Source organism: Macaca mulatta, chromosome 7, assembly GCF_049350105.2.
Source record: "Macaca mulatta isolate MMU2019108-1 chromosome 7, T2T-MMU8v2.0, whole genome shotgun sequence".
NCBI lineage: Eukaryota > Metazoa > Chordata > Mammalia > Primates > Cercopithecidae > Macaca > Macaca mulatta.
Window position 1 is genome coordinate 14,202,195 of NC_133412.1, and position 27,239 is coordinate 14,229,433.

Genomic DNA, 27,239 nt, shown 5'->3' on the forward strand with positions numbered 1-27,239 from the left:
TATACAAATGTTGAATGTGTTTTACTGTATCTACTGAATGTGATTGATAGGAGCGGCATCAATTTTAAGGTTTGTGAATTTAAGTAAATTGTTGTCAGTGGTATCGCTTCTTAAAAAAATTATATCTTTACAGTGAACAGACAAATTGAGACAGGATATACATAAAGCATCAATTTAGCACAAATATCCACTTACAATTGTGAAATATATATATATGTCGTTGGGAGTTTTTCAGGAAATTTGAGGAGCATTTTTTAAATTGCTTATGCTTTTTAGAATGCTTAGCATTTCTGTTTTGAAAACAACTTGTCTTCCTTTTCAAAATGTATGTGCGAAGCTGGCTCTGATGTCAGAATGAACCATTTTCACAGGATTGGGTCAGCTCCCACTCAACATTTCTTTTACAGAAAAGAAGCCGGTGATGAGGCAGTATTTGAGCTCGTTAAATCTCAAACCCCCAGCATCTTTTCCAAAGCACTACAAAACTCTTAAATGTATAATCACGAGGAGGAAAAGAAGAGAATATAGTTTGTCTTCAAATTATTAAATCCTTGTTTTGACCCTTTCCTTTCTACCTTGATGCTTTCTGCCTCCACCTTCATTTAAATTTCCTCACTTTGGAATGAAAACGCATGAGTAAGTCTGGTGCATAAAAAGGAAAACAAGCAAATAAATAGAAAACTTGTCTTTTCATCTCTCCCATTGCTGTTTTCTTTTCCCTCTCATTTCTCTCTGCATTGAACTTGAATCATGTCTATTTAAATCCTTCCTATACCCGGGATATTTTAGGTTTCCAATATTTTTAAATGGAATAAAAATAGTTTAAAAAATTTTAACTGCATGTCACAAATATTTTGCAGATAAACTTGCTTTGAAACATAAGTGAATATCAAGTGGGGAAAACAAAAATTTTCTTCACAAAATCTATAAATGTCTTCCTTCACTTTAAAAGGTTTTTAAAGCTTATGAAGGAAGCTACTGGAAGCAAGTTCATGTTTAGCAAGACTAGCCACAAAAAAAAAAAAAGAAAGAAAAGAAAAGAAAAAGAAAGAAAATAAATTGATTTAATGGGAGCCCACCCTGTGTCTAATTTCAATGTTTCCATTTATGTCATGTCAGATTTGGGGAGACTGAACCCTCGTTGAATGCACTGGGCTGACTGTCTCCCATGCCTGATACCCAGGGTTCATGACTGCAGTTCCTGGCACAGTCATAAATATTCATACCTAGACTAAGAATTTGCAAGCCAAATTCATTTGGCTTTTTTCACCCCATCAATCTTATAATTAATAAGGGTGGTGCTCTTGTTTCACTTTCCTCCAAAAGAAAAGATAAATGAAATAAAGAGTCATCCTGTAAATTTAAATGGGAGTGCCTCTCACTGATTAAAAGCTGATGCTATCATATAATGGTGGAAGGGGAGGCTTCAGCTATTTCTCTCACTGGTGGCTGGGGCGGGGTGAGGAGGTGGTGATGGGTAATGCAAAGGAAGCATTTCCAGATGTGGCAGCATGAGCCTTAATCCAAAGAGTTTGGTTATCTATTAAATAATGCATAGGAGAATGTTAAGATACGATGTTAGAAATGAGTTGTAGGATATATATTTACAAATTGCACTCTTATCTAGCATTTCGATAGGTGGACACTGAATTTAGCTGGACATTGAATACAGCATGCCCAATATCCAGAAAATTGGATTCTGAACAGCCTGCAGGTCCTGCTTGCAGTTTAGAAATTTAGACATATTTTAGAAAATTGTTAAAATTTGATGATCATTGAATCTTCAAAGTAACTGCCTTTGAATTAGTGTGATAGCTGTGTTCCTAAATCTAATTGGAAAGACTTGGTTTCCTCAAAAACATTAAAGAAGGTGTGTGTGTGTGTGTGTGTGTGTATCACAAAATAATTTTACAAATAAGCCACAGTACATAGGACACAACGTAAATTGTCTGCTCCTATTGGATTTTCTAAGATCTTTTAGAGCAAAGCAGGAGAATCAAATTGAACATAATTTTGAAATAAAATTTTGATAATTGAGTTAAGCAACTTGATCTTGTCAATAACCTGTGACCTTATTCTATTTACACTTCATTTAAAAATTCAAAAACTCCCAAGGCTCTTGGATCAGCTTCAAAGTATGAACAACTGTCTTCACTCTGTTTTGGTGGGCAGTGTCAACCCTTTTGAGCAGATTATTTAATCTGTTTTAAAATTAAGAGACCTGGATAAATAAAGAAGCAGGAAAAGCTTCACTCTGCAGTTAGGCGTTCACCTCTAACTTCTGTGAGGGTAACTTACTTTAAACATGTGATTATCTGTTATTTTTGTGTATTGGTTAGTTAGCTTTAAGAACTCTTGACACCTGAGATATTCCTGAGACCCACCTAATTTATGTAAAGGCAGTGGAAGGGGATACTGGGCACTCTTCACATTTATCTTGAAAGCTTTATTTAACTGTTTCATTCTTTAAAAACTGACTATGTTCAGGGCAGTCCCTCTTTAAACATGTCTAAGTGCATTTGCAGAAAAGATATGTTTGACTTCTTAATTCTATGTGAATGCAATTATACATTTGATTTACTGCAAAAGAAAGAAAAAGAAAAGAAAAGAAGAAAGAAAGAAAAAGAAAAACTCCTTTCCTCCACTGACCTTTAAAAGAGGAGGGTAAATGAGAGAGAAGCAAAACTGACTGGGCCTCCTAGTGTTTCCCCGACCTGACCTCATCTAGTCAGCTACTTCCGGGATGAGAATGGTCTGAGATCCTAGAGGCCCTGGTGATCTGGGTAAGTGGCACAGGTGGGGACCCCAAGGCGCCTTGACAAGGAGTCCTCAGCTGGTGGGGAAGCTCCGTCCAGGTTTCTTGTAGGGGTGTGGAAGGGGCTAGGAGGGAACTGTCTTGTCCTCAGCCTCTGTCAAACCCTTCTCAACTTTGCTTGGCTGAGGGGGATCATCTTGGAAAACTCACGGTTTGGTAATAAAGTCTCTTTCCTCTCCTACTACTTTTCAAAAGCAAAATTAGACCCACTTAGAGCTTGTGGGTGTTTCTGGGTCCTTGCTGTTGATCTCCCAGGTCACCAAAACAAGGCAGCAGCTCCTGCAGGCATGTCCTCCGAAGGCGTGGGAAGAGAGATCTAGGAATGGCAGAGGGGGAGTGGGAGAGAAAGAGAGAGAGAGAGGGGGGGGGGAGAGGGGAGAGGGGAGAGAGGGGAGAGACTGGCTGTGTCACCCTTTCTCCTGCATTCTAAATCTGGCTCTTGAGAGAGGAGAGGAGAGAGACTGGCTCTGACAGTAACCCTTTCTCCTGCATTCCAAACCTGCTTTTGGAGCCAGAGGCAGCCCTCCATCCTGGTGCCACCCAAATGCTAGACTGCTAGGTTGGGCTGGGCCTGAGCACTGCCCAGCGAGCTTCTCTGTCTTTAAAGGGTTCTGCGGGCTGAGCCCTGCAGGAGTTCCACGCGGCCGTCCTCGGTGCAGACTTTCTAGCCTGCGGACGTGGGTTCCGGTGCAGTCCCACTGTGGCAGCTCGGAGGCGCCCGCCCTACGCTGCTTCTCCAGGTCCTGAGAGTCGTGGGGTCCTGAAGACGGGATCTCTTCCTAACTCCATTCCCAAAAGCCCGCGAAGAGCGTGGGGGAGGGGAAAGTGAAAAGCACCCCTTCACCTCACCCAACCCCCACGCTCTGTGAGAGGTGGCACTGCAAGGCCCAGAGCCGGGAGGAACCCTGCTCCCTGGCCTGCTGCACCCCAACTTCCTGCCTCGGGGGAGCCAGCTGTGCTCCTCCTCAGCCGGGGGTATTTGAGGGGGGTTTGCAAATGGATTTTTGCTTGTTTTAATGTGCTTCCCTTTTTTGTGTGAGTCCAGCTGCTGTGGAGGCGGGCGAGGGCAGCGGGGTAGGAAGGACTGGGATAGGATCGGGTCAGGGAAGAAGAGACAGCAATTACAGAGCTTTGTGGATGTTTGTGGACACACGTGCCTAGGTCACCGCATGCGTGTGTGTGTGTGTGTGTGTGTGTGTGTGTGTGTGTAATGGGGTGAGTGAGAAAGAGGGTGTACAAAGCTAAGGAACCCTAGACCAAGTCAGTTTGTGGAGCTCAGAGACGCGCATCAGACCCAGCTACTGTCGCCTCACCTAGGGGTCTGGAATAGACACACTTACAGCTTGGGGTTCATTTAACCCTTTTTGTGCCTCAATCCCAAGAACTTTCTTTGTTCTCCAGCACCGGGGAGAGGGGCTGTCCGGAAGAGGGGGGCTGGAGTGGCCGGGCGGAGGTTCACGTGACCTAGAGAGGTGGGCTCAGGGTGCTGGACTCTAGAGTACCAGCTCAGCTGCCAGTGCCCACTCCTCTGGCCGGGCGGCCTGCCCTCTCTCCAACTCTTTCGTCCAGGTGAGAATGAAGGGCTTTTTTTTTTTTGCATCGATTTGGCTTTTCTGTAAGAAGGGAAATTATGAGTTGTGATATTTTTATTTTTTAAACATCACGCCTGCTTGAGATTGTGTTCACCTGGCAAAGCGGAGAGTTTGAAGCTGAGAAGAGTTTGAACAAATGAAGTTGAGAAGACTTTGGACAATGCCAAATAAATATTGTGAATGATAACTTGTGTTAAAGCTAAAACTTTTGCACAGTGACCGGGACTGGCTCATTACTGGCATAGAAATAACCCTCACAATACATTGTCTATGTGTGTACACAGTGTCCTCACTATCTTCAACATCCCAATTCTCTTGGGTTTCAAAAGGTGATTGGGCTGACACAGTCAGCCCCCACACACAGTCTCTTATGTGTGTGTTTAAGAGAAATACTTTGTACTAAATGGATCAGCATGAAATACACAAAGACAAGCAAAATAGAGGAGGGGGAGAGGAAATTAGCATCAATTCTGGGAAAGGTGAGGAGAAAGCGGAACAGGGAGAAAGAGAGGAAGAGGAGGAGCAGGAGGGAGGGAGGAAGACAGAGATTTTTCACACGTGCAGACCAAGGGCTTTGAAGCCTTCGACCCTGACCCCCAAACCCAAGTGCATCTCACAAAACAGGTTCGGCTCATATTTCAGGCGGTCTCCTGGCCCGGCGTCCGCGGTCCCCGGGGCCTTAATTCACTCCTGCCCTCTCTGCACAATGACTTTCGAACCTGGGAAAATAATTGCATTAGAGCAGATTACTTATCCGTCTTTTTCTGTTCGACAGAAGTCTATTAAACTCAACACAGCCATTACCAGCTGAGCTCTAGAGCGCGCCTTCATTAAGAAAATTAAAATCATACTTTTCAACCCAAGCAACGCCTGCGCAGGTCTCAGGAGTCCGCGTCAAATCGCTGTATTTTCGAGAACCCGATTTTTCCGTGAATCAATGTCTGCTTTTTGGATACGGTAGACCAGGGTGTAAAGATTGAGCGTGATGACAGTTTCTCGGAAGATAGGGACATCTGAGCTCTGGAAGAAGCATCTCTCTTCTCTATCCCTCCCACCTCCTCCCGCCGCCTCGCCTCCTTTCCTGGGGGGGCTCTTTTCCCGGAGCTTTCCAGTTAGAGGCAGCACACCTGTCCGGGCGTGCCCCGGGATTTGGGTAGCAGGTGGGGGCGGCTGAGGCGACAGGGCGGGAATGGTGGGTTCAGGGCCCGGGAAGCCCCGGGGTGAACTTCCCCAGGTGACGTCTGCGGCCGGAGGCCCGCACCGAGTGCACGTGTTTCACACACGCGCGCGCGCACACACGGACCAGAGCGGGCGAGGAGACTGGCCCCTCCATCGCCTTTCACGGCGGCTCCGGGACCAGTGTGGCCTGTGAGCCTTTTGTCCAGCCGGGCGTGGGAGCCTGGCCAGGGAACAGGGCAGGCCGTTGCGTATGCCTCGGACCGGGAGCTTCGGTCCTTTTGGAGGGGTTTGGCCTCTGGGGGCCTATCTGGGTTTCCTTCTTGGTTTGGTAGGAGCAGCAGTAGCACCGGGTATCCCTTGGAGACTGTGGGCGGAATCGCTCCAGCTCCTGCTCTCTCCCGCGCCCCAGCCTGGGGCGGAGGGAACAGGTGGGAACCGCGGGCTGGAAGGAGGGCGACGTCCCCTACCTCCCTTCCTGAAGCCTCGGGGTAACATCTCCCATGGCTCTAGCGGAGTTCAGATCTCCAATTCCACTTTCATCTGGAACCCTCACCCGGTCTGTCTGCTCAGTTAGGAGGGGGTGCGTTTGCATTGGTTTTTTGTGGCATCTGGAAATTTGCGGTGTTTCAAGAATAATCTTTAGCATGTTTTTATTTTCTGTTAGCCACTGCCCTCCGTTTCTGCATTTTGTTTCCAAAATGTTAATGACTGTGTATGTCTCTCAAAGGTCCACCCAACTCAAGACTCTAAAGGAAAACATAACTGCTTTTGCACATTTGGGGGGCGTCCTTCCTTAGGGGCCTGGGAGCAGAGAGATGCTGCTTCCATTTTTTGTCAGAATGCTCAGTCCTAGAGTTCTCACCCCCTCTTTCTGTCTAATACGGTTTTGGGGGGCTTATGAGGGGAAAATATCACCCCCTCCTCCTCCCTATCAGCACTCAAATACAGGATTAGGTGGAGTTACCTGAAAGTGTATATATTGTTGTTCCTTGGCAAGTGTCTAATTCTCTTTCTCTCCATTTCTATCTGGTACAAATGCCTACAAAACCCCGATGACGAAAGTCAACAAATAGATGTGGACAAGCGAACATCTTTTACATCTCCACAGCTTTCAACTCGCTAATTGGTGAATATTAAAAATATTTTTTCCAGGAAAAAAGAAAAACAAACACACACACCTACGCTGCTGTTGTTCGTGTTTTCTTCTCATCAAACGTAGACACATCATTGGATTTCTTTTTCCTTTGTAGCAAAAGATGAGGAAATCAGAAATGAACCGCAGCCTTTTAACAGTAGCAATTCCAAGACTTTCGAAACAGTTTTCTTTGCTTCTGTTTTCCCTTCTTTGCCCTTAAAGCAAAACAAAAACAAAGATAAAAAAGGAAGAAACATCATTCTTAGTGAAGAGTTTATTTTGTTGCCACAATAAAGGGATGGGGGCAGTTAACAGCTACTTGAGATGGTAATGCTTAGTGATCCCATTCTTTTAATCATAATCTTCAAGTGGTTTAAGATTAATGGCAAGGGGTGTTTTCCGTCTCTTCCTAAGGACCTTCACATTAATTTACTTGGAACATTGACGAGACTGTCAATGTCTCCAAATTTCATTAAGTCAAACAGAGACAATACAATGAGATGATCATATTTTCTTTATATGTGAGAGAAATATTTTTATTTGGATTCAATTGCTATGAGGGACACCCCCTTTCTTGTCTTTATTACTTTATTGTCTTTGTACAGATACATAGATAACTATATAGAGATATTTTTCATATATACCCACAAACGTATATACTATATATTTGAATAGATCCATATGGTCTGCAGATAACTTCCCTTCCACTTCTGAGCTTCACAGAGACCTTTCAAAAAGTCAACCCCAGTGGCAGGCAGCAGATTCTGCTTCCCCAGAGCAGGATTTATATTTAAAGTCAGTTTGAAACCAGTGGACTTCCTCTAAACAGATCCCCCAAAATGTAACAGCTTGGAGTATAAATATTTAACTTTACCTCAGTTGTCACACAATAGCCCCAGCAAATCTTCAAACACAATCAGACTGAGGCATCACTTCACTGGCCTGAAGACCGGGCTGTCTCCCACCTCTGCCTTGCCCTAGGAGTGCTCGTTCTAGGGAGTTGCCGGGTCCCTGTCCCCTCCCGGAGCGTCTCTAAAGATGGGGATGGGGGTTGAAGAAGGGGTGACACAGGGGTTCTGGGAAGAAGCGACAGAGGAGCACGGATTTTTAAACCAGACAATCCTACTACTCTGGCAAGAAATGAAAGTCCAGAGACACACCTTTGCCCTGCTGTCCTCCCTGCCCGTGTGCCTTCCCCCGCGCCTCATTTCTGAGCACTATTTTAACAAAATCCTGAAAGCCGGTACTTTGAAAAGCAAAACCAAAAACTCCCTCAGACACTAAAGTCGTTCCGCAATGTAGATTGACACTCTTTATGTGGGGGTCTAGTTGCGGTCAGAAGACTTTTCCGAGTCAGGGCTGCGTTGCCAGCGCCTTTCCCAAGAGTGGAGGCTGGCGGTGCAGGCGGTGCGGCTGCCAGCCTGAGATAGCTCCGGCTCTCGTTACCTGTGCGCCCTCGCGTTACGTGGTGCTCATAAATCCCGCGGCAGATTAACTGGGAAACCAAGAAAATGCCTCCATGCACCGAACCGTTGAATAAGAACCAAAATTCTCTCAAATGGTAGCAGTCTCACACCTTGCACTGGACGTGAAACACTCTAGTAAGATCAAATGTCAAAGACATAGGTTGTTAGTTTTGGTGCACTTCAGCTACCTTTTCCGTTTCCAGCAAAATTGAGAAGTACGACCCAAGAAAGAATAGACACACCCGTGGAAAAGACGTGTGTGTGTGTGTGGTGTGTGTAGCTACGGTGACAACTTTTAAACACGTTTTTTGCTTTAAAAAAAAGATTCGGACAGGGTCTGGTATTGCTTTGCGTTGCAGCAAAGGGTCATTCCGGACAAGGAACCGTCTGAATTCCGAAAGCTATCCCTCAAGACTTTTCCAAACAGTGCGAGTTTCCTGGGAGTTTAATTTTGTGAGGACGCAAAATATTGCTTTGTATTGGCCTGTTTCCCCATCAGAGATCCATTTTTAAAACATCTACAGCATCTATTAAAAACATTTCCTTGGACTCGGAATCTGCAGTTCGGCAGGAAAAATAAACTGTAGCGAAAACCCAGAGAATAAAGAGACGTAGAAAAAGGAAAGGTGTCCCTTTGCCAAGGCTTTTGATACTTGATTCCCCAGAGGCCAAGTGAAGGTGGGGGGTTCCTTCGCATCTTATTGTTATTTTTATTATTTATTCATTTAAATGTTCAGTCCTTGACAAGCCATTTCCCTGCCGCGGGGTTTTGCTGGAGAATGGACGCGAGGGCAGTGGAAGGAGTCAGCGAAAGGTGGGGTGCGCAGAAAAACCCGATTCGCTTCGCAGGGGGCTGACCCGCAGCGTTCTGCTCTACTGGCCAGCAGGGGGCGCTCTGATGTTAGCTCTGGACTAGACAGCAGAGCCACTCTGTGCTTGCAAGACAGGCTTGGCAGTTTCACGCAGCTGCAAAAGGAAAGGGAGGGAGGATTGTAGCTCTTAAATCCTCAACAGCTATTCCACTTGGATTATTTACCCTCGGTTCGAAATGCGTCTACGTCTCACTTTACCTACCCATCCCGCTTATAGTGCATCCCGTTCCCCATTCACCTCTTTCTTTTCATCGGCATCTACGCACCACATGTATCATCTCTCTCTCTAGCCTTGAAATATACATTAATGCAACTTATTAAATGCGACGATGAATAGTCAACATTTTTTTCGCCTGTTAGTTCCGCTGATCCAAGCAGGATTTATTTGCAGATCTCACGTCCAGGAGCCATAATGCATGATTTTTTTTTTTTTTTCCTTAAATAAAATTGGTCAAATGTTGACAACCTTTAAGCCAATCTAACACTCAAGATTAGTGATGGGAAACTAATGAGAAAATATCAGATCGCCCAGCCTGAGGGCTGCCAATTAAATCTTCGCTGATTGAAAAATAAAAGCGGACTTGGGGTGTGAGCCCAGCTCAACTTCAACTATTAATTTAACATGTTGCCGGGTTTATGCCTTCTCTTCTCTAAACAGCTTCCCGTAATACAGCTTTCTCCTCTTCATCCCTCAACCTAAAAGCCAAATGTTATTTCTTAGAATATTTCAAGGGGTCCAAATCTGGATGATCATTTCTTACATGGTAAATATTAGGCCTTTAAGCAATATGATTCAACTAATTAGAAAATTTACATCATTAAGTCTCAGGGAGAGAAAAAAAAAAGAGAAACAAATCTGCCAGTCATTTTAAAGGAGACAGGCACTAGTGAAGTGTGAAGAAATCGGCTCTAATTCAAAAAGGCAATCGGGCAGAAAAAGCCCTCAACATTACCCTGCTAGTTATTAATCAGAAAGGGCGCTCTCCTCCCCACACCTCCTCCCCTCTAAGCACTGAGTTTAAGTTCGTTTTTTTGCCAGTGGCCCATGTCATATTTATATTGAGGTTTTGTCTGCTAACGGATTAAAATTTGAAAATGTTTCAATAAGAGGAAAACAGAATCCTCAAAGGGAAAAATATCCACAGAATCACCTCTCTTCCAGACAAGTAAACTTGTAATAAACAATTCTCACGCCCCTCTTATTTTTTTTTTAATTCTTTCGTCTTTCTTCCCATTAAGTTCCTATTTTGAAACCTGCTTGGTGAGAACTAGATAAAGTCTTTGTGTTCTGCTCCCCTCCCCCTCCTTTCTTGCATCTCCCCCCTCCTCCAAAGCGAGAAACTTAGTCTGAAAGCAGAAAAGTACAAATACATTAACAAAGCCCCACTCACTTGATAAAAAGGCCATGGTCTAGGCTTACATGTCAGGAATCTAAGGGAAGGGGGCTCCGTTGGTGGGTCTACAGACAGAAGGTGATGAACTAGAAATTTCCCCCACCTATGTGTACTATTCAATATAGTGTGTGGTTAGAGAAAAAGGAAGACAGGTGGGTGAGAATTATTTTAAAGTGTATTGTGGTGTTGTGTGGCTTTTTCTTTCTTCTCCTCTTTTCTATTCAGCTTAAAACAGCAGCCTCATTATATCTAGGTGCCCCTTCCCATCATACTCTTACTTAAGCCTTTGGTACACCACACACATCGCCTTTTCCCTAGTCTTCTCATTCCCAGCAAATTAACAGAAGAAGGAACTGCAAAAGGAACTTTGTGAGTAGTTCCATTTGGAAACCCAGGCCCTTCCTGTCATCTCTGAGGTTTGTTCTTAAACGGATATTGGCCTCAAAAAAAATGTAATAGCAAGCCTTAGATATTCAATTTCCCTTCATTATTATTTCTTTTTAAATTATAAAGAGGTCCCAAAGGCTCATTTTTCTGCCTTGTCCTATTCTTCTCTCATTATGTTCCCTCCTGGCCTCATTTTCTTCTCCTCCTCTCTGCCTTACTTTCTGCAAGTTTCACTACCTTGCTTCCCATCAAGTCACTGGGCCTTAGAATTCTCCAGTCTTTGGGCTTCTGCTGACCTTGAACAGCTCCCAGCATTAGTTCAATGCCATATTCCTCGTTACCAGATTTCAGCTTTGCAGAAGAGAGCAGTAGCAGACCTGGGCTATTAACACACCACAGTTAATTCTCTGCGGGAACTTTTACTAGGTGGGACTTGTGAAAGGAGAAAACGTCTGTAAACAGGGAATGCTCCTGAGGGTGGCGAATGATTTCTGGTATAGAAGCCAGAACACATAAAATATGGCCAAATTGGTGAAAGAGCCAGTTCCGAGTTAGCATTTGGTTAAATAAGGAGAAGGAAGAGAACAGGGGGACCCTGGGAAGGGTTTAGAATGCTCCCCAAATGCAACTCCTTTTCTGACCATTAAAGAGCAGATGTGAGTCGAACGTGCTCCCCTTTGAGAAAGATTAGAGTAAAATGGACACCTCTGTCACTTTCAGGAGGCAGGACACAGAGAGGTGAAAATATACAAGACAATGGCCTCTGGCGCTGGTGGGCGTCCTTGGCGGGCTCTCCACCTTTTGCCCCGTCCCTCTCAGAACCCTTCTTACCTTTGTTGCTTCAATTTGATATGAAACCATGGGATGTTCCTGGGCTAGGTTCCCCGAGAGGAAAAAGACCACGAGAATCATCCCATCTCCTGCATCTACTCCGAAGTCAAGAAGCATTACAATAAAATTTACAGCGCCTTTAACAACTAGCAAGTAAAGCATTAAAATTCGCTTTAATTGAGAAAATATTGATTTTTTAGTCTAGAAAAAGCGAAATCGTAATTTAGCTTCAAACTTTCATGCTAGAATATGGCGTATTATGTCGCCGTATAATGGATCCACCCTTTCTGCCCATGCAACATCACATCTTTAATTGCTCTACTTTATGAAGTGATAAAGACAAAAGATAACCCGACTTAGGCAAACGCTTTTTAAAAAGAGGACCTAGAGGAATTTCTTTTACTAGATATTTGTAGAAAGAATTATCTCCTTTTTTGAAGCAGAAAAAAAAAAATGCCCAAAGGGGAGGAAAGAAATAAAAAGCAAAACCACAGACTAGTCTGAAAGCAACTCACATTAGCAAATCCGTTGATAGTCTCTACCAAAGGAGGGATGAAGCCAACATTTAGAGAAAATGCATTCACGAACAGAATTGCATCCTCCTTTAAACGAAACAAACCTGGGTCTAGTTTCTTACTTTACTCCTCCGTCCTTTTTTGGGGGGGTGGCGGGGGGGGGGGGTGTCAGAGGGGGCAGAATCCATTGGTGGACAGGGAAGGGAAAGAAAATCAGGCTTTCTATGTTATTTCTGTATCGGTTTTTGGTATTATAGAGGAGTAAAGAAGTTTTTGTGTGGTGGGTTTTCATTGATCAGTCACTCTGAGCTAATGTAATTATCCTCATCAATAGGAGGCTGCAGAGAGGATCATTATGTGGGTGACATTGATAAATGATCGCCCAGGAACGGCCCTCTCGCGGGCAACCCCCACGTCTGACCCTCCCACACACACAATGTAGTCATAGAAACACCTAGAGAACCTCGAGCCCCGCCGCGGAAGAGGCAGGAGAGGGAAGAAAAGCCTCGGGCGGCCGAGGTGGGGGTGGGGGCGAAAGGGGACGGCCAGCCCCAGATCCAAACCAGTTCCAACGACAAAAACAGCCAGCGGCGGGGGGCCAGGGGAGAGGGACGGTCTCCCCACCCGGCGGCCAACCCTCCCGCGCACAGTTGCTCACAACAAAGTGAAAATCCGCCCTCCAGACGGACCCATTCCTCCACACCTTTTCCCATGTGTGACCTCACTACCAACAACATCTGATGTTTGCCGAGACACGCATTCAGAGGGGTCTCTCCAAAGGAGTTAAATAATTAGGTCACGAAACTTGTAGGCATCTAATTCTCACGCGAGTTTACCCCGCTCCCCAAACCCCAAACAAACAACAAACCAAGCAAACCCATCTGAAAGAAAACAAAGGCAGCATCTGGGCGACACCCCCCCCTTCCTACATTCCCCCCAGTTATTTACTGGGTGACCCGGTCCTTTCTCTTCACCTCCTCACCCAGAGCCTCTGATTATGAGATAATGGATTTTGCGATTGTTCTTGTCAGGGAAAAAAATCTCCACCGAACCCCGCGTTTTCATCTTTCGACTGTTTTATTTAAGCCAATGGGAAGGTATTGAGAGCAGTAATTGATTCATAATGATCCATAAATCGATGTCGGAAAGCGGGGGGTGAGGGTGGAGGTGTACTAAGAGTAAGGGGGATGGCGATGCTGTTTATTTTATTTCTAAAGCTTCAACTAAAGTAGCTTTGACACTGTTGGGGCTGGGGGGGGAGGAGCTGTTGGGCTCTGCCGGATCATCCATCATCCCTGTCACCCAGAGTCTGCCCGGAGGAGCCGTAGACGCAATCTCCCTTCTGTCTCTACACCGAAACTATTAATATTAAAACCTCCCTTCAAACACTGCCCCGACGGTCTCCATTCTCATCACAATCTGACCGGCCTCCCCCATCAGACCAGCATTTCCCCCGCGCGGCACCTTCTCCCGGCCCGGGCCCGGAGGGAGGGGGCCCGCCCTGGCGCGCGACGCCCAGAGTTGATGGCTGCAGCTGTAACCGGGACGGGCCCCGCTGCTGCCCCCATCGTTTGCAACACTTTGGTCTAACTCTTTAACACACGCCCCAGGAAGGCCAGGTGAGGGCCAGGGTAGCCCTCTGCACGCCCCGCTGCCGCGGCCCAAGCCTCTGCCCTGCCTCCTGCTGGGTTCCAGGACGCGCGTCCGCACCAAGCCCGCTGGGTGGGCGGCGGGGGCTGCGGCCCGCGAAGCTGGGGCCACTCCGCGCATCCAGACACCCGGACACCGGACTTTCTGACTGAGTGGCAACTTGTAGCAGGAGGTCCAGGCTCCTTATCAAATTGCTGGCGTGCTAGACTAATGGAGAACTTGTGGAGGATCCCTGTCCAGTCCCTTTGAAGGAAGGTCCCTCCTTTGACAGCTGCTAGAGATATTAGCCACATTTCCCTTCCCAAATCTGCTCCGGGTTAACAGGCCCGCGGGGGCGGGAGGGGGTGAGGAGGCAGGAGGATCCCGGTGGATTCTAACGAGGGTGAGAGCTGGGGGCGTGAGGGGTGCTGACCTAGGAGGTGGGAGAGAGGAGGGTGGACGGAAGACACAGACTTTCCTGGTCTTTTCTCTCTTTTTCGTTTAAAATGTGGCTTCTTGCTCAATTCCCAACCCTTAACAGATGGCGACTGCAGTTCTCTCAGAATTTCTTAAAGAAAGGGAAACCTTTGGAATTTATTTCTGCTTTTGCTTTTTCATATAAATAAAAAAGTGTTTTTATATTACTCTTGTTTTGGAGAACATAAGCAATTTTATTCAGACTACAGTATTTCCTTTAACACTATATGGTTGTCAAAACACCATTCCCAGTTTCTTTGCTTTTGACAGCTGAGTCTTTCTTAAATATACCCAAATCGGAACTCTTTACACTAAATAGTAAACCCGAGATAGGAGCAAGTGCCTTCCGGGGTGGTGTAAAAAAAGCATTATAAAAATTGGACAAATCTATCACTTCTCTGTCTTATCATAGGGTTGGGGGTGGGGGAGAGCAAGGTAATGCAAACAATTATTACAATTATCATTCATCTCCAAATATTTAAGAAAGTTAAAGTTAACATGATAGGACGTGGGTTTGACGAATAAACTAAGCATGAGATGACTTTATTCATTAAAACCAAGGATCGAGAGCTCTGGTCTCTAAACTTTGAGATAACTTAATAATTTCATAAAACACATCCTAAACATGAGCCAATTACCAAGTAAACCCTTCAGCATTTAATGAGTGGAAAGAAAAAAAGGTTTTTTCCTCACCTGATGTGAGAGTTGATTTATCATGGGGAATTTTCAGAGTTTACACAAAAGCATTTAAAGTAAAACTAGGCAAATATTTAAAATTTACAAAAAGACTTCATGTAAAATAGAATAGCAAAAATGAGAGGGAAGCTCTCTCTCTTTTCCAAGTGGCACAGAATTTCTCTATTTAGTTTGTGTCAGAAGCATTATTTCTATGTTTAAACAGCAACACACCACTTAAATTGATAAATGTACTTGTAAAAATCCTACCTAACTAAATATGATACAAAACAATAAAAGTTTATTTCCTTTGTCATTTATACAGAACTTCCATAAATGCTGTCTGAAATGGAAAGATGGAAGAGTCCCAAATAAATATAACTATGGATTTGTTCCAAGTTTAAGTTTGCAGAGATAGTGAATTATTTCCCTAGCCAGTTGACATCATATATCTAGCTAAAGTTTACGATATTATTCTTTCTAAACGAAGATTCAAAATTTAAGAGTTACAAAATTCCAGGATAGTATATTCATTTGAAAATTGAGGGGACATGCCTCACCCTTTTTGCACACTTTAGCAGACATTGTTTGCACAGTCTCAATAAGCTAATGGTATAGATTTCCAGGAATGTTGCATAAAATTTTGAAAATGGCATTACACCGTCCATTTTGTTTTGTTTTCAGAGAAAAATTTAAGTTTAGTGATCATCACCCTAGCATCCCTGCACATGGAGGTATCTGAAATAAAAATATACCACAATATAATTTATAAAATATTAATGATTAAGTAATCTTTTAAAGTCAAAATTTCAAACTCCATAGAAGTTGTTTACTTATCTATGAACACCCATATGTAAATTTTCATTTACATATCCAACAGTATTGTAGTAAGACAGGCAGAGGAAAAACACAAGCAGATAAATTACCTTTGAGCACAGACATTATTTCTTACGTTGTAAAATTAACCTGAAAAGTCCTTTATTCTGGCAGAGGATGACCATGAAAAGCTTTATCTGAAAGTATATATTTTTTAACGTCATGCATCTAAAAAGGAGGTTGAGCACGTTCAGGGGGATCTTTCAACCTGGCTCATTATGTACACAGAGTTTCGTACCTTTAGAAGTTTTCTGCTGATGGAACTTATAGGCCAAATAGACATTCAAAGGCTACAGATGATTACCTTACAAATTATTGGTAAGTTTAAAATATACTCAACTGCTGGGGGGAAAAACCATCACCTACTTTTAACACTGTATAGAGTCGGCATGGTGCAGCCTTGTCCTAAAACCATTAAAAACGCAAAAGCCTAACAAAAAATCAAAAATGAAATATTTATTACCGCATTTTGTGACTTAACACCTTTTTTTTTTAACATAACGTCACAGTCCTCATACAAGTATTTTCATGTAAATTTGACAAAGCTTAAAGGTAACAGCATTTTCTTCTAGTGAGGAACACGTGCTGAGAAAAGAAGAATTCATGGACATACAATACCAATTCCACAGCAGATCTGATACTAGCAAAAACATTCTTTTTTTTCAATTGAGGTAAACACATAGAATATCTAACATGAAACAATTAATAGACCGAACTCTGTACGAAGTTTGTTACAGTATTCTCTTGCTCCTTTTTAACCCCAAGCTTTGAGTTTCTGATAAAGTCCTAGTTATGGTTCAATGACCATTAATCACTTTTTTTGTGTTGAGGAAAGCTGCCCAACTTAAGATTGTTGTGTCCACAACCAAGGCTCAGAACTCCCGGAAGAAGCTCCTGCTCTGTCTTTAAATCTTCATTGGCAAGCTCTTGGAAGAAGAGTCCCCCAAAAATAATAAGAAGAATTGGCTTATGAAGCACGAACTATAAAGATCTGTTTGAAACTAAAGGACACATTTATGGAGGAACAAAGGCCGGGCATGAAAACACATTCTTGAAGCTGGAGTTCGAGTGATGAGGTTCAGCCAAACGTTCATCATGATCTCCAGTGTGGTTCTTTTCTCATTGGCCCAACAGGTTTAAAATAGATACCACAGTCTCTCCTGGATAGTGAATTCACTGATGAACCAAAACAGTCATTCTTTTGGGAACAACACACATAGTGTGGAAAACAAGGATATATTTTTTTTTTCTCTTCTAAAACTATTTGAGGCAACATAACGGCGTGATCAACAGAAATGTACAAGTTTAACTTAGTTCCTATGTTTATACTACAGTAGTTATAACTCTCGGAGTCTTTTTCCAGAGGATCTTTACATGGACAGAATTGTCTCAGTCAGCCCATGATTTCACATTTGTGTTCTTGTTGCATTGGTCCTCTGTTGCTTGATGAAAAATGACAAAAGTAAAAAATAATCACAGCTGTCTGGAATTTCATATTAAGTGTCAACATCTGGTCAAAGTTCAGAAAGTCTTAAAATAGTTTTTGCGTGTGTTTCCTTTTCCCTTGAGCTCCCTTATACTATTGGGCATGAATGTCCATAACCTGTCCACCAACATTGGGATCTACAGAATTTAACATTGTGGGACTCTGTGCTGACATAGTCATTCCAGGGTGGGTAGGGGGTCCTCCGTGCATCATCATGGCTGGGTGGTGGGGATGGCTTGGCAAATATGAATGCATTGGGGGTCCATGTCTTAATTGAGTAGGGTGTGGGGTCATCTGGGGAGGAGTGTAACTTGGCTGTGCCATACTCATTCCCATAGGACCACCCTGAGAAACGTAGTCCCCTGGCATGCTCTGCAAACCTGAAAGTAGAGAGGGAAAAAGAAAGCAGGTCAAATTCCTAAACATTTTTATACTTTACCCATCAAAGATGAAAAGAAAAAAAAAAACAACAGACACTGCAAATCTTATATCTAAATTTAGCTGCAGATTCTTGCCAATGTTTGCAGACATTCAAATTGTAGTTTGCATTTAATTTCATCGCACAGCAGTATAATGCAACACAACAGAACTAAATATTTAATGCAACTAAATGTCATAAAGTGGAACTGTTTTTCAAAATGGTATTCAGTACATTTCTTTGATAAGTGCAATAAGAATATAAATTTTGAGTCGAGTTTTATCAGTTAACTGTTGATAGATCATTTATTTTTCTGTGTTGCATTTGTAGACATGGACAAAAATTGAAGACAGTAAAATAAAATAAAATTGACATCTTATCATATCTATATTTCTTCATGAAAAATTTATTATACAAAACATTACAGCATATTCATTTTGAAGCAATGAGCTTTTATGTGTATTTAAAATGAAGCCCCCTTTTTGAATTAGAGGCATTCCTGTAGCAGTATACCCAAGAGATTGTAAAGGTCAAAGGTAAGAAGTCAATGTAAGGTCATATGACATGCCCGGTAGTTTATTTCTGAAAATTCCCCCAAATAATGCCTTGATATTAGGAATAAAATGTAACAAAATCTAGAAATTCTTAATTGAGATATGCAACATTCAAAGTGATGAGTTAAATGGTGGGAAGTCAGCAATTGTAAGGATTCTGATTTCTCTTGCAAGCTACCTGTTTATTGAGTTAAGGTTATATTTACAGTTGCACATCCCCAGGTCTAAAAGGACAGCTTTATTCACCTCTATTTAACCTCCAGTGCATACAGTTGAAAAGCTGAACAGATGTTTTTGACACTGTAAGCTGGTAATCTAAAGGCTTATATGCTGCAGTCATTTTGTTAAGTAGATCCGCAGTCCATTATTAACAGAAGTGGCAAAACCATCTAAACACAATAACACAGCCTGCATAGTCCCAGCTCTCTGTTTATTCTACCACAGCAGCCTGCTCAATGGATGATGATAATTAAGTACCAAATATACCATATTGTGTGGCTGCATAATCAAATCAAGAGAGGATAATATTCTTCTGTATTAAGCTATTAATGTAATTGGTCATGAAGCATAAAATATGTTATGTAATTAAATAGGCTAGAAATTATATGGCCTATATTAAGAATTATCCAAGCTGAGCAAATGTTTTCTCTATAGCTGTTTTAGGGAACATTGCTTTCTACATTTTTTGACTGCATTAGTAAAGGAAGGAAGGAAGGAAATTGGCTTCATCAATGGTGTGCCATGGTGACCCCCTGAGATCTCCTATAAAATGTTGGCCTCTATTTACATATAGAGAATGATTTAATCAAGGTACTTGTTGTTATATTCAGCCTCATTAAACAAGGAAGTTTCAATGTTATATGAATTTTTTTATGCTCTGGTGTCTTCAGCAAAGGATATATCTTGTTGGCAGACTCTGAATTTTTTTCAGATGTCAAAAACACTTGAAGCTTTAAAGTCTAATGGGTTTCTTAATCCAACTGCAGCCATTCAGCCTCAGTGAAAAATCCATTCCTTCATATTCAGTTGCTCCTAAATGTCTTTCCCTTTAAATTTATTGACTGACTTTCCTGTCTTTCTGTCTCGTGTCGAAAGTCAGTAGGCACATGTAAAAAATAATCAAAACACACCGACTCCCTAGTGAAGAATCAATGGTGTCACTGCTGTCATATATCTAGACTAGGCATAATGAGCTCCAGCATTTCATCTTTGCATATAAGATAATTTGGGCATCAATCGTATTCTGACAGATTTATGTCACTCAAAGGACAGGTCTACTTTTCCTTTTTTTTTTTTTTTTTTTTTTTTTTACCGCTTCATTGAAGCCTGCTTAATTTCTCTCAGTCAACTGGTGCCCCCAAGACATTATTTTTATTCTTAAATGTCCAATATCTTCCTGATGTCTGTGTTTGTGCACATTGGGGCCACAGTAAATAGGCTAAAAGGCAGTCCCACCTGCTTAAAACACACGCAGGCTTGTCAGTTGGCCTTTTCAAAAGTACACGTCAGTGTCACCTGTGACTTCAGAGCTGGGTGATATATCTTTAAAAACAGGCCCTTAGTTTGGAAAGGCATGCAGTTATGGGCAAGGAAAAATCAAATGGGGGCAAATTATAAAAAAATAAAATCAAGTCTCTGAAGTGATAGTGAAGACAGATCGCACCCGACTGTACTTACTTCCCCCTTGCTTTGCGATTGCTTTACATGATGAAGGTTACATGTAGTGCCATTGCCCATCCATGCCCATATTCATGCCCATTCCACTCATAGGTCCTAGAAAGGAGATAAAATCCAAGAAGAGGCCGGAAAATCAGCAATAATTGATGGTGAAAAAATAGAAGGAAACTCATATTCCTTTTCACTTATTGCCTTGGTTTAAAAAGAAAAAAGAAAAAGGATGTGTGTGGGGCAGAGTATAATGATACTGTGGTAAAATCTTTACTTTTTCAAAGAGGATTTTTTCCCCCACCCAATGTAAAGAAAGCAGGCAGAGCAGGCAGCAGGCAAATGTTAAACCCACCATGAGAGTGGGAGAGTAGAGTGGATGGAGAGGCTGGTGGAGCAGGTGGCACTTCCCAGGGAAGCCCAGAGGTGGGATGAGCCAACCTACCTGCAGGCCGGATCCCCATGTGTTGCTGACCATCCAACACAAAGCTCCCCATGGGCTGACCCTCTGGACTATATGCTGCTCCTTGGCTCACTGAAGGATCAAGAAGAAAACCTGATTGTGGTCATTCGAGGACACAGAGGAGAAAGAAGAAAAGATATACCAAACAATCAGCAATTGTTCCCGCTGCAGCACTGAAACGTTACAGCAACAATGTGGTTGGCACTCTACAAATGGGGGTGTGGTTTGTATGAGTGTCTTGATGACTGAGTGAAGGTGTGCGAGTGGCTTTAAAAAATGTTCTGGAAGAAAGACTTCGCTGGCCAGTTTCCCAGGGGGTTCGTCCTCTGCAGCCCTTGCTTTTTTAATGATCTCTCGATTAGGGGGACGAAGGCTGGAGAAGTTAGGGGTACCCCATATATAAATATTGCAATGTACCATTTGGTTGGGATTCTCTGAGCCTACCATCTCTGGTGGCTTAATAAAAAATTTTCGTATTTTACACAAACATTTTAAACTGGAATACAGTTTCACAAGGTTAAATAGACTCAATTAAATACTTGCCTTTTTATTCACACCCAAGGAAAAATAAACATAGTAAATATAATATTTCCTTTGTTTTATGTTCTTCTCCAACAGGCCCCCTGGCCTCCAATAGTGAGAACATATTTTGGCGTCACTGGGGAAATTTTGCCAAAGGATGACTAATTTTCACAAATCCTTTAAAGCGAGGCTGCGGTTAAAATCTCCATCAAGTTTAACACCGTTGTTAATGGCAGCAGCCATCACCCCAAGGAAAACTGTTTTTCCCTATAAGCCTTATTGCAGGAGACCACAACCCCTCAGTAAACTGAGGAAAGGTCTGTTTCAAAATGAAATGACTTGGAGTACACCAGGAGGGTTCTGACAGTACCACATAAAAACTGTTTCAGAGAAATTGAGAGAATTGTGAGAAAAGCTCACATGTATTTCAGCAGCATGGATGTGAAGCATTTTAAACAAAGGTAATAATTCTTTAATAAAAAATAATGGTGGCAATGCAGCACGTCAGGCTTTCACAGAATATTATGAATAGCCAAAGCAAATGAATGGATACAACAGGTTTAACAGTGGATGCTACCGAGGGGACAGCCAAGCATACACCAAGGAGCTGTAGGTAACAAAAAAATGAGAGTGTGCTAATGATTGGATGCAGACAAGCAAGGGGTAATGCCAGAGCTCACAAACACGCTGCTTGTGGCATTAATACTTGTGCCCAATTACCAATTCAGAAAGAAAAGAAAAAGCAGTTTCAGCAGAGTCAGGGTGGGAAATCTCCAATTAGCACCAGTTACTGAAGTTGCTTCCTTGAGTGGGATTCTGGGGACATTTAAAAAAAAAAAAATTCCAGAATGCCTGGTGGAAGTACTTATTTACCAGATGAGGAAACTACTGGAGTCTAACTTGATGAGGATTTGTGCCTGTGGGACATAAATACAGATAAAGACACTGCTTGGAACTTGCCTGCTCGATTTGACTGGTCAATCATGGGCTGTACTATTCTTCTTCTGGCATTAATAAACCTGAAACAGAACAGAGAAGTCCGGTCATCAAACTCCGTGTCTGTACTCTGCGAACACCTTCGCATGAACGCTGAGGGGCACAAAATACAGTCAAATCTCTTCTGAAAATTACCTTTGCAACTTAAAGGTGATTTTCCCTTTCAGTGTTCAAAAATAGTTGACTGGGTAATCTCCACCGTCACTGTGTAGTCATCACCGAGATAACTTGCTAAAAGAGCTCAGGGAGGGAAAAAAGTTCTCCACGAGAAAGCTTCTATTCATTTCAAACTGTGCTTCTGCTTCTTGAACAAGTAGGAATCTGGTTAAAGTTCACAGGCTGGAAGACTTTCCCCTTTCCCTAGACGCCCCGTGATAGGGAGACCCAGCTTCCCCTTGCAGCTGGTCATAAATGGAGACCAGGCTCTAGCACTCGGCTTTCACAAGGTATTGTTAGGTCAGCAAAGCCATCAATTAGGCTGTCTGAAGTTTTATCACCAACACAGCAGTAATAAGTGCTGGCCAGAAAGACTTCTGTCCTTCGGCAACTCCTGCAGTTTAAGCCTGTAAAGTTAGGGGTCATTCAGAGGTCAGTGCCAGCTGGGGGCAGCCTTTCCAGCCTAAGCGGGGACACCCAGGGCAGAGGATAAGGTAACTGCCAACCATAAACCCAGCCACCTTTCAACCCACTAGAAAGACAGAGCCTCAGGTACACATGGTTGATATTAGAGCCCAAGAAACGTTTGCAAATCAGGTGGTGACTGAATCGCAGGAATGCAAAGGAGAAGCAGTTATTTCATCTAAGAAGCCTGGATCTAATTTTGTTGGAAATCCAAAAATAAGTGCCTACTTCATGTTACTTTAATGTTTAATAATGCCCATCAAATATTCATGTACAAACAGAGTAAGATGATAAGAAATCTCCTTTATTTCTCCAAATTTAATAAAAACAAAACAATTTTCTACCATTTGTGAGTTACCCTTGTCCCTGTGCACTTAACGACGTGTACTCCCCACACATTTGAGCTCATGCACAGGATTCACTGACCACGCATTTCAGAGGAGCAGGGAGCATCCAGCTAGCTTTTCCTTCAAAATATACCCATTGATAACATCTGTCAATATTTCGAGTTTCAGATCTTAAGCACAGGGGGACTTCATGATTAATGAGTCCACCTGGGGCCACAGGCAGGAACTGAAAACTCATTCTTTGAAATTAGCCAGAAAAATTCAGTGTGTGCTGGCAGCTCTGCGTTCTGAGGCAGCTGAAGTCCCTTTGGAGGAGGACAGTCAGGCCACACTCGGGCAGGCCTCCTGTGAGCACTCTGGTGGGAATACAATGGAGCTGAGGAATAATAGCTGGGAGAAAACCAAAGGAGCCTTTTGCATATGGTGTTTGTTTGCAAAACAATGGACTTCTTTATTACTTAAGAAAGTGTAGCTCAGTTGTCAAAAAAGAAAGAGACCAGCTATGTAGAGGTGAGAACAAAAGGAGAGTGGAAACTTCATCTTTATTCCCACCTGTCACCTGAAATGTTGCTGAGGAATATCTGACCAGATCACAAAGACTTCCAGAAGTATCCCTCCAATCAGAAAAAGAACTTGATTATCTCCTCTTTCACCACCACTTTTACGGCAACCAAGGAGGACTGAGCTGATATTTCCACCCCAGGAACTGTTTTTATCAGCTCACCTTGACACCAGCAGAGATGCTCAGGAGAGTCACAGAAGTCTCTTCTCCTTGAAGTTTCTAATGGAGGACACACTTGGCAGGGGTTTTACCTCCTTTTATGTGCTACTAATCCTGGTTTTTGTGTTTTGTGGTTTTTTCCCTTTTTTTTTTTTTCGGTATAGGCCGACTCTTTAGGTAAAACGAATTGCTATTTTTTCCCTTTTTAATTTCACTCTTTTATTCTTTACATCTGGAGGTTGTTCCCTTATTTATGTCTTTCTCTCCAGTTCCCCCAAACACTCCCTTACTCACAGAGCTGCAAGGCATCATGGTTCTTAGTTCTCAGCAGGAGAACTCCACACTGTCTTCAAACAAATAATTACGGGGAAGGTTAGAGGTTCACTCAAAGGTCATTTCTTTGGATACTCGTCAGAATGTTTACATTAGTAAAAACGGGGTCCGCTCAAAAGGTTGTTCAATGGGGGATACACAACAATGCAGAACATTAAAAAAGCATTCTGTGTGCTAGCAGGTCTTTATAGAAGCACTGAACTTGGAAATGCCACTCCAGTATAACATTTTCAACTAGTTACCATGGCATGGACTGGATGTTCACTAGCAGTTATGGCAATGGCCTTTCTTTGCCCACTTCTCCTAAGCAAATATGAATAGAAGCCTCTGAAGGTTTTCACTAGGTCCTTTTACAAAGGGTCACAGAGATTTTGCTTTTTTCACTTGGGCACCATTTAGCCTCTCTGGATTTTTATTCTCAAACAATGTTTTGGATTCATAGTGCTATTTCTTGCCAGATTCATAATTCTACCACATTCTTTCAAATCACACAGAATTTTAAAAACATATGGGCCCCAAATTTTCAGAAATCTCTTAACATACAACTCCTGCCAATTGTCAGTTCCCCTGATCTTGGGATATTTTATTGACATCATAGATGTTACTATGAAAATTAACAATTAATGAGATGACTGTAAGAAAACCCTGACATTAAAAAATGAAATTACCGCCTCCCACCAGTACTGATGACCCAGAGGCCACTCTTAGAAAATACACTGACCTACATAACATGGAGCCATTTAAATTATAGACTAAAGCAAATCAAACTAGGAATAATTTTATTTGTTTAATATTTCTAAGATGAAATTTCCATATATGGTCTTTTCTCAAAATTACATGAAGTAAATTTTTTTCCACATCTTCTCATCTATATTTTTTTTAAATGACCTTTTTCAGTGCTCAAGTAGTAAATGGAATATCAAGCTTTGATTTTACTTAAAATGTGAAGAATCTAAGTTGAAAATCAACTCATCTTCAGTCTTTCAAGGTTCAGGCTCCATTCATATGGAAAAATGTAACTTGCTGGTTCAAAGACAAAAGACTTGTCTTAAAAAGACTCAGAAGTTTCCATGGATATTAAATGGGTCTTATAAAATAACATTTTGATGAGTTAAGTGTAAATGAATCAGACACATATGGATTAAGTTATCCTTGAATTTCACACGGGTTTAAAAAATAAGGGGAAAAGAGGGTCTTGGCAAAAAACATTTTGGACTTTGCCAAACCCAAAACATTTGAAAAATTGCTGAAGACATCCAACTAACCAAAATGCAGCAAGCTGCACCCAACTTTAATGAAAACCCCCACCAGTTATTTCCAATCCAAAGACTGTTAGGTTTTTCATCTGTATCTGATATTAAAACAATTCTCTAAGTTTTAATGTCATACCAGAATGATTTTGAAGTTGCAGACATACAATCTACTTCTCTATTGGTTTAAACAATTTAACCCTAAGTTACGAAGTCTTCTTCAATATTAAACAGTTCTTAAAAAACACTCTTGAGTTTTTTACAACTTGTCCATAAAATGTGCCAGTAAGCTTAGTGTCTAGCTTTATCTAGATTTCACTTAGAAAAAAAAAATTTCATTAGCCTCATTGTGACTTTTTTTAAAGGGCTACAGATAATTTCATTAGTGAGTCCTTAGGGAATAAATACCCGAAAGAGCCCTAGTTCCATTGATTTGTACTGAACACACAGTTAGTATCCAGGCTCATACAAAAGCTTGGGAGAGTATCTACTAAGACTACTTTTTCTCTAAATTTTTTTTTTTTTTTTTTTTTTTTTTTTGAGACGGAGTTTTGCTCTGTCGCCCAGGCGGGAGCGCAGTGGCCGGATCTCGGCTCACTGCAAGCTCCGCCTCCCGGGTTCACGCCATTCTCCTGCCTCAGCTTCCCCAGTAGCTGGGACTACAAGCGCCCGCCACCATGCCCGGCTAGTTTTTTGTTTTTGTTTTTTTTTTTTGTAATTTTTAATAGAGACGGGGTTTCACCGTGCTAGCCAGGATGGTCTCGATCTCCCGTAGAAAATGCATGAGTATGTGTGATCCTTAAAAATTATATACTAAGACTGTTAGTTTAAAAATAACTTAATTATAGAAATAAATTCAATGATGACCCAAGAATCACGAGGCCTTTCTGAGTCAACTCAGAGATGAAAAAAAGAATACATTAAAACAAATAAACCCAAGGTAGCAACTATCACTGTAATCTCATCTTACTGCCTTGCTGAAGAGCTGTTTCCCAGAGACCTCTCCTGCCCCTAGAAAGTCTAAACTTTGTAGCTTTGCATCGTTTTCTACAACTGAACTCTGACCATCATGATTTTTCGTTTAAAGACTTTTTACTCCAAAGTATAGTTCAGATGGATAGAAGTAGATTTAGGTGTTATTCCTGTTTGTTGCTGGTTTCTTTTCTTTATTCCTGTCTTTCTCCACCCCCCACCTTTTTAACTGGCTGATAAATCCCTTCTTTCTGGTTCACTAACTTCATGCCACACCTGGTAACCAACTCCTTTTGGAAGCATTCCTTTTGTCAGAGAGTGCAGGCCTCCATGGAGTTACCTGGAAAGCTGCCATCCCTGAACACTCAGAGGAGGAATCAAGAGTAGCCGGAATTGAAGCTTCTGCATGGATTGCTTTGGGCAAGGAAGGGGACTGAACTGTTGAAGAGGGGGCAGATCAATTGGGGAAAGGTGGTGTAGGTAGCTCAGTGACAGGGGACCTGTTAAAACATGAAAAGGCCCTGCTTCCCTACTGTCCCCAGCCCTGGGACCCATCAGCCACAGTGCTTATTCACAGCGCTGGCTCTTGGCTGGTGTTTCAAATGATGAAACTTCAGCCTTGGCAAGTCACTTATCAAATTTCTCCATTTTTTCTTACTTTACAAAAAAAGCAAGTATTTCTCTGTGCTATGGTTATGGCTGAGAGTAGGATTTTCTCAGTAAGATACATTAAAATGGTTAAATCAGTGAATAAGGCAAGTTTAATGCCTTTGAAGGTGAACTTGGGCACGCAAATGATGGAGTCATGTCGCAAACGTAAGTTTTCCACTGGTGACCAGACAATGGCTCCTTTCTCACAGACAGCCATGAGCAAAGGAAGGTAAATGAATGAGATTCATATGTTACTTAGGGACAGATTCATGGATCATAATTACTTTCCCTAAGCAATAGCTTGATTTATAATTTGATAGAATACTAGATTTGCCTACACCTTTAAAAACACATGAACTAAATACTAATAAATTTATAATATAAAACATGATGGTAA

The 27,239-nt window shown here is 42.2% G+C and overlaps 1 protein-coding gene and 1 long non-coding RNA gene across 23 annotated transcripts in view; both read right to left on the minus strand.

Annotated features, from left to right (window-relative positions):
* Window positions 1-4,424: 4,424 nt before the first annotated feature.
* On the minus strand, window positions 4,425-6,939 carry LOC144329716 (uncharacterized). Its single transcript, XR_013395316.1, has 2 exons — window positions 6,765-6,939; window positions 4,425-5,126 (listed from the first exon to the last, which is right to left on the minus strand). It is a non-coding gene; the product is annotated as an uncharacterized LOC144329716 (long non-coding RNA).
* A 9,341-nt stretch (window positions 6,940-16,280) lies between these two features.
* The window catches only part of MEIS2 (Meis homeobox 2), a 212,543-nt gene continuing 201,584 nt past the window's right edge, over window positions 16,281-27,239 (minus strand). For 6 of the 22 annotated variants that reach the window (XM_015141832.3, XM_077938701.1, XM_015141828.3 and 3 more), the window contains exons 10-13: window positions 21,912-21,970; window positions 20,412-20,501; window positions 19,979-20,074; window positions 16,281-17,709 (exon numbers count right to left, since the gene is read on the minus strand). In XM_015141832.3, the coding sequence (XP_014997318.1) occupies window positions 20,016-20,074; window positions 20,412-20,501; window positions 21,912-21,970 (208 nt within the window). In that variant the 3' untranslated portion in view covers window positions 16,281-17,709; window positions 19,979-20,015. Of the gene's footprint in view, window positions 17,710-19,978; window positions 20,075-20,411; window positions 20,523-21,911; window positions 21,971-27,239 lie in introns of all 22 variants that reach the window. The other 16 variants (XM_015141825.3, XM_077938693.1, XM_001091176.4 and 13 more) reach the window with 3 other exon arrangements.